The sequence below is a fragment of the Musa acuminata genome, chromosome BXJ2-9 (genome assembly GCF_036884655.1).
Source record: "Musa acuminata AAA Group cultivar baxijiao chromosome BXJ2-9, Cavendish_Baxijiao_AAA, whole genome shotgun sequence".
Lineage (NCBI taxonomy): Eukaryota > Viridiplantae > Streptophyta > Magnoliopsida > Zingiberales > Musaceae > Musa > Musa acuminata.
This window is the reverse complement of record NC_088346.1, coordinates 3,367,961-3,379,018: the sequence shown is the minus strand read 5'-3', so window position 1 is coordinate 3,379,018 and position 11,058 is coordinate 3,367,961. Positions and strand designations below refer to the sequence as shown.

The window sequence follows — 11,058 nt, the reverse complement described above, 5'->3', positions numbered from 1 at the left end:
TATGTATTCCTGCGAAATACAATTCAGCTTAAATAACTCAATAGAGATCCACAAATATATATATATATATATATATATATATATATATAAAATTCGCTCTTCCCATCCGAATTAACAGAGTCGGATTGGCACGATTAATCTTTTTGAATTATAAGTGGTTTAAAATTAAGCGGTAGAGCGAGCCGTCTTATTCTAAACATTGTCAGGCATTTGGTCAATTCGTATGTGTTAGTTTGACTGTCAAAAGCCGCTTCGCGAACGTCACAAAATACTTGGCCATCTACTCCTCTTCCGAAGAGTCAATCCCACGCCTCTTACGCCGCCCCTCTCTCACCAACTCACCTATGAACGAAGCTTGAAACTCCCATTTGATTTTGCTCTCATTCCAAGCTCCACCCACCCCTTCGATCCCAAGCCCTATCTCCCACCTCTCCCCACCCCCGTCTCGATCCGGATCGCAGCTTCCCTCCTTCCCCTTCGCCATGGCGTTCTACTCGACGGTCGTGGCGGCGATCGACGCCTACACGGGCCTCTCCCCCGCAGCCTTCTTCACCATCCTCGCCCTCATGTTCGGCGTCTACCGCCTCGTCTCCAGCCTCTTCGTCTACCCCGACGACGCTGCCGCCGAGAAGACCTCGCCGCCCCCGGCCCCGCCGGCGATGCAGCCGTTTGTTCCGCCCGAGCCGGTCCAGATGGGGGACATCACTTTGGAGGAGCTGAAGGCGTACGACGGATCCGATCCCAATAAGCCCCTCTTGATGGCGATCAAGGGTCAAGTCTACGACGTCTCCATGGGGAGGTACGATTTCCAAAGATCGACGCCGCCGCCAAGTCTCTCTTGAAGATTCAATTCTCTCTCCTTTAAGTTTCTTGCATAGTTTTCATTACTAAATCTTTTTAGACTGAAACAGAAATCTAGTAATGGTTTATGATAAGGTTCATTTCCATTTTCGCATTCAGACGGATACTCGAAAGCTTGTTTTAATTGAAGTAATCAAGCATGTTAAGTAGTCCTTAAAAGATGGTTTAGGCATTTACCCTGTTTCTTCAAGTGCTTCTTTTCTGGATCCAATCTTCAAATCTAATTCTGTCGTCTGATAATATCACGACTCATTCTGTGCAATGTTAATTTATGGTCCAACAATCTTCAATGCTGACTTAAAATTGCTTCTTAATTGGTTCCATCCAACTCAGTAAATTGTTTGTCCCATGATAAGATTATAGCACGAAGCCACACGATATCTGAATTCTAGACTTTCTAGGTTGGTGCATCCTGGACCTCACTGAACCTAACCGATGTTGGAACTTGAGCTGTTGTTTCTTCAAATGTAGTTCATAATGGTTCTAAATTTACTACACTAAGTTAGCCTTTGGAAGTTTCAACTCGCTCTGAAGAATGCTTGAGGTAAGGCTTGGTTAGTAATCATATGAAACTCTGAAGAGATCTGTTCTTCTATTTACTTTTGTCCCGAGTATGAATGGAGCCTTAAACAAATAGTCATCAACTATGCGACAGAGTATCAGACAGAGATTTTATGTTACAAAGGACAATTTACTCTATATGAAGCGATTAGCACCTCCTAGTTCCCAGATTTTCTAGCTAAATACGTGAAGAAATGGCGGTCAATAAAAATCAAGTTGAAGCTTATCTTGCATGGTATGAAGGTGCTTTATGAAGTTATGCTAAGCCTGATCGCTTTCCATGTCTGTATTGCATCTGCAACATTATTATGATCTGGAGGTAAATATGAAGAGTGATCCATATCTTTAGGCCTTCTTTAAGTTGGAACTAAAAGATGCTAATAATGAGGATGTGGCCTTACTTGGAGAATAAATAATGATACTTTCTGAGCCTAGATAATAATTTGATGTGTATATTCAGAGATAGATGTCCACTCATCTTTTTGAGGATGCTGTTTGGATCATGACATTTGTTCTGAATTCATGATGAGAATGAAATGATGTACCATGGTCAACTTTCAGATACACAAAATCAATAGAGTGGCATTCTTTGTGGCTTTCTTCTTTTGCCATTTTAATAAATTTTCCTGACAAAGGCACGGCAAGGAGAAAATAAATAAGTTCTATGGAATCCATTTTTCTTTAATTGATTTTGACCATGTATGTATTGTCTTGTTTTTTTAGCTGTGACTAGAATTTTCCTACTATATTCTTTAAAAGTTTACTAGCATGCACCTTTAACTAACACCTGTTTGTTTCCTCGTTCTTCCAGGTTATTTTATGGACCCGGCGGGCCTTATGCCTTCTTTGCAGGAAAAGAAACAAGTCGGGCCTTGGCTCTTATGTCCTTTGACCCCAGTGATATCAACGGTAACCTGGAAGATCTGAGTGAAGCCGAGCTTGAAGTCCTACATGACTGGGAAGAGAAATTCAAGGAGAAATATGTCAAGGTCGGGCAAATTGTCCCTGAAAGTTCGAAAGTTGGAGACGATAATGAAAGCAGCGATCAAATCAAAGAGAACCAGGACGAGTAGCGACGAAAGCGGTGAGTTTATCTTAAATGTTTTGGAATGCCTTCCCAGGAGGAATATAAGAAGCACAAAATAATCAGGCCTAGCAGGTATAATGCATTGAAGTAACTCACAACGACTCCCATGGTATACTGGTTGCAATAAACTGCTCTTGTATCGGTGTGGTATAGTTTGTAAGTTACATACTTGATGTTGGATGTATGCTCATTTACCATTCTCCTTATGTGTCTTTATTACCAACAGTTGTCCTCCATGTAGACCAAATGACTGGGTTTTTTCTCCTCTGGAGAATAGGATAAACTCTTACACAGTTTTCCTTTACTGCTTTCTGTCTGCAATTTATGGGTTTTCACTGTTGGACATTTGTGTTTCTTGAACGATAGATACTGGGGTCCTTAAGTTCTTAGTTGAAGACAGGAATGTGAACAATCTTGTTATTGTCATCTTAGTTTATTCATCGGAGTTAGATATATATATATATATATATATATATAATATACATATATATATTCACACAAACGTACATATGTACAGAACTCCCAGAGGGTGAACAACCCAATCTTTGACAACCTGCGGAATATTTACCTCATCAAAACAAGCAATTCCATAGCACAAACATGTTGATAAACTAAGCATTGCAGATTTCACGTGGTGATCTCACTGTGATAGTTTTTCACCCATGAGAACATCAGGTGAACAGTACTAAATTTTCCTATGTCCAGCTAAACTTGGTTGCATGACACTTTTACATTGATGGTGTGATTAAATCCTACTTAAACACCATCAAGAGCTCCTTTATTCCCAAAACAGATGTACAAAGGGAGCTCTGAGACGTATACTCCATACCACCAACTAACTTATTTAGGAAAATTTGATCTTTTTCTTGGAGATGGGAATTGTATCAAGCAGGAGAGAGGTAGATTTCATGTCCTCAACTCACTTCTCTCATAAGCGGCTTGAGCCTCTTCGATGGATTTTTGGAGAGCTTCATACTTTGAAACTGATGACTCCGCAAAATTCCTTAGCCTATCAAGGAAGATCGTGAGAGCCGATTGCAGGTGGTCATAGTTCAGACTGCAGTCGACAGACGAATCATTTTTCTGAATATGTTCTCCTAGTTTTTTCTGTTCTGCCTTCCGCTGTAATGAGAACGACGACTTTGAAGTTGCACGACCCTTCTCTTGGCAAGGAAAGAAATGGGTTGTCACATTTACCAGATCTTTTATGGAAGAAACCACTTCCTTTGTTGGCAATTGGTCTAGTACATTCAACCAATCTCGGCAAGTAACATAGATGGGGGGAGCTATGGCTCTCTTTGGGGAGAACGGTTGGGGCTTCTTCCTCGATGACTTGTTCCACTTTAGTGACAAGACAATGCACTTAAGAAGCCACCCATTGATGGCTTCAAGGTAGGATTTGTGTGCTGACACCCATTCTGTGAAATTTGAACCCAGAGAATTCAACTCTAACTCGAGAAATGTGGCCTGATGCTGCCATTGAGATCGAACTGAAACTTTAGTGCTTCCACTGTTGCTAGCCAACAAGATAATGCTGTATTGATGGTTGTGATAGTTAAGCATCGTTCTCCACATTCTAGTTAGGCTGCAATGAATGAGGGAGCCTATTACTCAACCAAATGAAAAGAGGAACAAAAAGTTCATGGCTAATCAGCAAAAGTGAATATGGAACTTGACAATGCAATGAACATTTTAAAGCATTTTGCAAATTATGACAGGTACAGAAAGTAATAGTGCTAAACAATTAGATAAACATGCAAGTCAAATAAGTAAAAGAACTTTTCAATATTTCTTTTGTTCTAGTTGCTTTATTACTAAACAGTCTGCAGAGAAGCCAATGCATATATACCCAAGTCAACAGAGACCCCTATTTTTTCTGTTTCGCATGATATTGTTTTACAGCATAATCATCGACATTAGAGTTTTCTTGCCATATAAAAAGATCACTGTCCTTAAAACATGGTTATCATGATCAACAAGAAAAAACAGAAGCATAACCTTTTACAAGGAAAAAAAAATCCAGAAATACAATTATGAGTTCAGAAAGATGCCGGAAGAGCACAAGATCTATCAAGAGCTACGTACTTGCACAATAGAGGGGAATGCTGCAATAAAATGATTTTGACAGATTGCAATTTCTCTCATGCTACCAGTATGTGGCTCTCATCAGCCTTCTGGCCAACTAGAACCAAAAATGTACTACTACATCGAAATTTGAAGTACTATGAAAGTATGAATAAGAATAATGAGAATGACATTTCAAGAGAAATTGAAACTGTAGTGCTCCATGGGAACTGAGCTTAATTGAGCCTAGAACCGAGCCATGCCTTAGATGTTCATGAATGGTTTGGTTCAGTTACCAACCCCATACTGCCACACTTCCACAGGAAACCACTGAAGCAGGAAAAGAGGTGATGTACACTCTCTTAAAGCTTCTAGCACAAAGCTTTAGGGAATCATGAATTGGCCATTCTAGAAAGAATGGTGTGCTAAATTTGCCAAAAAAATTAGTGGAGGAATTAAATAGCAAGCTAATCAAATTGCTAGTCAGTATGAAGCACAATTTGGTGGTTAGTGCAGAAACGGACTTTCAGAGATACTTGAGAGAATATCATCTTGTGCATGTGAACTCAGCTAACTACGGTTATCAATGTATTACCAATTTTCTTGTTCATATAATCTCCTGCTGATACTCATCTAAATCCAATTATATAAATGTAATTTTTTAGAAACAAATAATGAACAATTGTCAATGTTACTGACAGCTCATCATGCAACTAACCAGTAATATGATGTAGAACAAACGAAAAGACAAAATAGAGTGGCTGATTTGGTAAAACATGTTCAGTTCAAAGAAAACCCAATTCCAAACAATGAAAATAGAAGTAACAAAAATTCAAATACACACCCTTGAGGAGAGAGTAGAACACTGACATCATACTTCTTACCCAGATAGCTAGTCCAGATTCGGGTGAGATTTGCATAAACCCGACCCACTACTATCTCTATGACTGATAACTAATAAAGGTTCTCAAACTGTGTTTTGGCCCTTGCAGTCGTATGCCAAGGTTTTAGAAAATGATGGGATAGTAGACAGGCAGCCATAGTACTAGGCACTACATGGGTGCTAGGAAAACATCTATACAGCCACTAAGTAATTCAATCAACACAACAAAGTTCAGAATCTAAAGAATAAAATATAATAAGAACAACTACAGTAGTAAATACCTCCAAGTAATTCTAACTTATATAATGATATCTTGACACAACTTATGTGAGCTAGTACTAAGTATGGTTACAAGAGGACCTCACTATCAGCTTATTCCTGGTGGTAGGACGTATGCATCAAAACCCCAAAACCCACTACTTTTGTATAATAGATGCAGTAGAATCAACATGACTTTGAGGGGAGTGAACAATTCTGATTCAAAGAATGACCCATTATTCATCTTAATCTTGGAACACCTCTATCCTGTGGTTCATAACATGATAGAGCCAACGAACTAATTTGTGACCCAAAATGATATACATCACTGGACTTGTACTGTCCACTTTGGTCATAACAAAACAAAACAACCTTACCTATTTAATCAACTTGATATTATGGTCCATAATCATACACATCATCTGAGATCGAATTGAGATGCATCGAATATGTGGCACTCACATTCTCTCTCTTGCTGCCCAGTTTGGTCAATCAAATCTCACCATCTTTCAGACCAATTTAGAATTTCCTATTTCCAGCAAATCACATGATCCCCACTCATCCAAACAAAATAATTTGCTGAAAAGGGAGTTGAATAGTAGGTGACAAAACATAGTCCTGCCACCCTCTGTATGAGCTTTGACTGGCAAATGTGGGCTGGTATGTTTGGGAGAAGCATATTGTAGTCGATCTGCACCTATTGATTACGAGTCTTCCAAGACTGGTTTTTTGCATATCAACTGATCCAACTAAAACTTGATTCACTTCTAACATGTTTGGACTTATTATAGCTGATACTAGGGAAACAGGATGATACTATTGCAAATAGGCATGCACATGCCAATATATATAATTTGAGTGTTTACGTGTGTTTTAGCAGAAAATGATTATAATGTCATAACAAGAGATGGTGAAGAAATTATACCCTCCTATTAACTCCTCCAGCTGTGGTTGGAGTTCCTTGTCCCTTATCTCCTCTATTTTCTTTGATATTGAATCAATTCTCTGGATTGCAACACGAATTCTAGAATGAAGGTCCTTAACAACAGTACGGGTTTTATCAACACTTATTCGGCTTTCACCTATGGACTCTTTATGCTGTAGAAGCCTACACTTCATGTCATACTCCCTCCGTATAATACCACTTGCCTGAAATGCAAAAAGATAGAACACTCAGAGATGAGTCACCAAAGCAATAGATTAGACAATATAGGAAGTTACAAGAGCAAAGCAAATTGAACTCAAGAGCAGCATTATACAGGTCATAGAAAAGGGCAATTAGGGGGTTGTTTCTGTAAGAGAAAAGTGCCAGATCTGAATGAAAAGTTGGTCTTGGAACATCTGTAAGGACTAACAATATCAAGTAAAAAAACAATCTTCCAAAAATAGAAATAACAACAAGAAGTAAAATTGCTTCTATATATATAGATAACAATTATTAGTTAATTGATTAGTAAACCATTATTTTAATAAATAAAACAACGCAAGATATACCTCCAATTTAGATACATAATTCTGAGCAGGATCCTTGGATAGTCCATTTCCGTGAACCATAACGTATAAAAAACAATTTATATGTCAACAAACACAAGTAAATAGTTAAGCATTTGAAGTACGTCCACGTCAACCTACATGCGTTGAACTAAAAAAGAATACTGACGAAGTAATTTGTAGACTCAGTCTATGAAACCAATACTGTTAAGGTTCACAAATATATCACTAACCAGAAAATATTTAGTTATTGATCCCCTTCAATTTCTGGAAAAGATATTGTTAGCCACAGAGAATACCAAAATACAAGCCTCCCATCCAGTCCACTTTCAGTAAGATATAGCAAATGAAAGAACCAGATGTCCATATAACTTGACCATAATGGTGTCCTGATTACTAACTAGTAAATATAGACAGTCAAAAGTGCAGTTTCGATGATCGTGTATTAAACTGTAATGCAACTTCCTTTTCAATGACCAGGAACAGAAATTCTTTCCCTTCTACTCATTCCTAGTATTCTGAATTATATGCCTATATGGTGAATTAAAATGGCTTCCTCCGAGTAAACAATCAAGGGATACCAGACAGATGCAAATAGATAAAATTATGAATTCTTATCAGTGTATAAAGTTTAAACAACTACCAACCTTAACTTCATCATAAAGCTTTCTCTCCCATGCATATAGCCTATCCAATGTTGAGGCATGGCTACCTGAATTCATGTACATGTTACCAAAGAGACTACTGCTCAGGTCCTCTGTATCATCTTTTACTGTTGGGCCAAGAAAATTCCTGGATGATGATGAGAGCGATGACATTGACCTATGCCACGTTAAGTACTTCATCTCATTTGTAACATATACTGCAATATAAACTCAAGATATTAAATGCTTAAACATCAGAAAAACTAAAAACAAACCCATAAAGAATGGAAAAAAATGATGCAAGTCAGAATTTTTTTGGGTTAAAAAGCCCATGAGTGTCATAAGTCCACAATCACAATCAGAACCAGAGTTCATTAATGATGTCCAATCGTGGAGAGATGCAAGATATCAACTCATTAGATTGTGACAGCCATAGATGAAAAGAACAAAGCTCAAATAAAGGGAAAGGTAGATCTACCATGAGGATAAGATGTTCCTTCTTTACAACAAGCAAGACAGTTTGTGAAGAAAGCAGATGCCTTTGATCTGTGAGCTGCATCAAACACTTGATATTAAATCATCTATTTAATTATAATGGAACAAAGAAGGTGATAAAATATAGGAGGAACTAAAACAACACATTTAGTGCTGTAAATCTGTTTGTTGATTTTGTGCAAAGATAAAGGATGCACTAAAAGATCAACATTATTGTCTTACCTTTTTCTTCAGGAAATAAAGGTCGGAATTGCACTTTGTTTGCCTCCAGCATCCTCGGAACCTCTCTTCCAGATTCAGAAGCTTTCATAAATAGCTCTTCAATTTCTTTCATGCAGGACAAAAAATCTCTCGAGTCATGTTTAATTTGTGGATCAGATTCTTTGGCCTTTGCATTTATAGGAACTGCAACTTCATCAGGTTCCACTGTTGTTGGTGTCATTTCAGGAGTTTCGTAGGTCTCAAAGGTACCATTTATGAGCTTCATATTATCCCCATTCTGATGCTTAGCTTCAGAAATGATATCTTTCATAAATTGTCTGGTTGGATACTCACTTTGTAATTGATGTTCTGAAATGAGATTTGGATTTTTAAACATTCGTACCAAGGTTTCATTTGATGGTTCATCAAAATCATCTTCTGAGTCCAAGTCACTCTTTTCATTCGTGGAGGCTCTTCTGTCTCCTTCATCTTCCAATTCTGGTATTCCCTCCTCTTCCCCGAGATGACTAATTTCATCAGCATTATCAAAACCGTGGTTCAATCCTCTGTTGTTCTGAAAGGAAAGTTTTTTGTCGATAGGATGAGAAAGACCGAAATAATCCCATGGTTGTGCCTGCGGGGGCGTCGAGGGAGATTCAGAGGATGAAGTTTCATCTAATCCCGACACTAGGTGCTTCGGAGCGGTGGATGAGGTTCGTTGAGTAGCTGTTGCTGAAATTGGAAGTTTCTCCTTAACTGTCATGTAAGAAGTTTTCCTGGCTTTCATATGATTTACATGAAGGCCTCCAGAAGAGAGGGGAGAAGGTACTGGAGAAAATGATTCAGCTGTCTCTACATGCTGTGAAAGAGATGGAGATGAGTTCGAGAAGTGGGAAACAGGCTTATGAATAAAAGCAAAAGCCTCAGGTGTTGCAGATGTTGACGTATACAAGGAAGACTCGGCAGGGGCTTCGGGCTCTACAAATTTTCGAAGTGCAATTCCAGTATTTCTGAGAGACTGAACATAAGAAACATGAGCAGCTGCAAGCGAGCACCTTTCATCAAGAGCTCGTCTAACAAACCGCTTCCTTTCTTTACAAAGAACAAGCGCTTTGTCTTCTTCATTCTTTGAGTTTGCAGCCCCCATTCATTAAAAAACACAACACTGTACCCAGTTTCCAGCATACAGTAAGCAACAAATCAACAGTATACATACATAGCATACTTGTGTATAAGGCTATCCATCTGTAGCAAAGAAAGATGCTCTAATAACCCTAGCAGTAGCATAGAAAGGAGAGGTACTATGAAATAAAACAAGATCTTAAAATATCAAGGTGATATTTGACATTTATTACTGAAACGGACCATACACAAGTCATCACCAATAACATTTTCTCTGATGGCTACATCATGGAACATCACATTCAAGACTCTTAATGTAAGCCAAAAGAAGATAAATTTCAATCCTTGTCACATTTTTTCACTTAAATCAGAAACATGTTACAAGAGAAATCAAGCAGATTGGACATAAACTGGGTACCGAATGAAGTGTATGAAAAGCAAAAAACATAGTTATAATTGACTCCAGTAAAGCAACTAAATGAAATACAAATGACCATAGTGGAAACAAGAGCAATGCATGCGATCAAAACATAGTTATAATTCGCTTGTAAATTCGTTAAAACCGAAGCTATCCAACTCGGATAAACAGCCAACCACCGAGTTAGGCGCACGGCTGAACCCAAAGATTGAGTAAGATAAAGCAATTAAAGTATTATTCACATTAAAGAAAGACAAAAACATTTTTCGAATGATTTTATTACAAATAAAGAAGAAAGCTTAAACGATGAAAACTAAATGTAGTACCAATTCGACGGTCATCCTCTCACAAACAGAAAGATTTTGACTCCAATGGAAACGCGAAAGCAAGCCTAATAATTCGTTGACTCAAATCCAGGGCACAGAATCGATTAATAGTCCTACAACTTTCAAGAACAATTAACCCTTTTGCGCGTCTCAGAACCAAAATACCAACAGTAAGACTTCGACCCCGAGCGATTAAAACGTAAAAACGACGACAAATTCGCACAACCTAATAGAAAGTATCCAAATTTCAAACTGATATCCAAAATTACGAAAGAAAAGGTCGACGCTAACACTACAAGAATCCAACTTCTTTGTAAATCGGTCACCAAAATGCCTCCGACAACCGTCCGAATAGAAAGAAGAGGAAAAACACATGAAACAGGCAATGATCGAAGTCAGTCAAGAAAATCACGCCCACCTGCGGCCAAAGGGAGACGCTACGTGTTGCGCTCAAGAAGCGATCTTTACAGGATCCCACGAAAGCAGAATCTTCGCGATCGGGCTGGTTGGAATTCATGCAAAAAGAGGAGGATCTCAGTGGCCGAGAAAGGAAGAGAGAGAGAGAGAGAGAGAGAGAGAGAGAGAGAGACCCACTGCTAACCCTTCTTCTAATACGGTCGTACAAGAAAGGAAGAAAAAGAAAGCAA

At 38.5% G+C, this 11,058-nt stretch overlaps 2 protein-coding genes across 4 annotated transcripts; one reads left to right on the top strand and one right to left on the bottom strand.

Annotated features, from left to right (window-relative positions):
- Nucleotides 1–280: 280 nt before the first annotated feature.
- Nucleotides 281–2,813, top strand: LOC135622550 (probable steroid-binding protein 3). Its single transcript, XM_065124492.1, has 2 exons — nt 281–799; nt 2,234–2,813. Exons 1-2 carry the CDS (start codon nt 483–485, stop codon nt 2,493–2,495), a joined length of 579 nt encoding a protein of 192 aa, XP_064980564.1. The 5' UTR covers nt 281–482; the 3' UTR covers nt 2,496–2,813.
- Nucleotides 2,814–3,053: 240 nt separating this feature from the next.
- On the bottom strand, nt 3,054–11,026 carry LOC135585729 (protein ROLLING AND ERECT LEAF 2-like). 3 transcript variants are annotated; one of them, XM_065124490.1, is made up of 7 exons: nt 11,002–11,026; nt 10,830–10,913; nt 8,567–9,710; nt 8,328–8,402; nt 7,853–8,067; nt 6,640–6,863; nt 3,054–4,094 (listed from the first exon to the last, which is right to left on the bottom strand). In XM_065124490.1, exons 3-7 carry the CDS (start codon nt 9,690–9,692, stop codon nt 3,416–3,418), a joined length of 2,319 nt encoding a protein of 772 aa, XP_064980562.1. In that variant the 5' UTR covers nt 9,693–9,710; nt 10,830–10,913; nt 11,002–11,026; the 3' UTR covers nt 3,054–3,415. The 3 variants fall into 3 exon arrangements, with proteins under 3 accessions (XP_064980562.1, XP_064980563.1, XP_009416378.2); XM_065124491.1 differs by lacking the exon at nt 11,002–11,026 and having other exon boundaries at nt 8,567–9,790; nt 10,830–10,995; XM_009418103.3 differs by lacking the exon at nt 11,002–11,026 and having other exon boundaries at nt 10,830–10,995.
- Between the last annotated feature and the right edge of the window lie 32 nt (nt 11,027–11,058).

Bases quoted from the DNA above. Each gene is read 5' to 3' on its own strand.
- LOC135622550 (XM_065124492.1), top strand. From the start codon at position 483: ATGGCGTTCTACTCGACGGTCGTGGCGGCGATCGACGCCTACACGGGC. The intron at 800-2,233 runs GTACGATTTCCA...TCGTTCTTCCAG, and splicing joins TACGACGTCTCCATGGGGAG to GTTATTTTATGGACCCGGCG.
- LOC135585729 (XM_065124490.1), bottom strand. From the start codon at position 9,692: ATGGGGGCTGCAAACTCAAAGAATGAAGAAGACAAAGCGCTTGTTCTT. The intron at 8,068-8,327 runs GTAGATCTACCT...TTTATATTGCAG, and splicing joins AGGAACATCTTATCCTCATG to TATATGTTACAAATGAGATG. The intron at 6,864-7,852 runs GTTGGTAGTTGT...TTTGCATTTCAG, and splicing joins AGCTTTATGATGAAGTTAAG to GCAAGTGGTATTATACGGAG.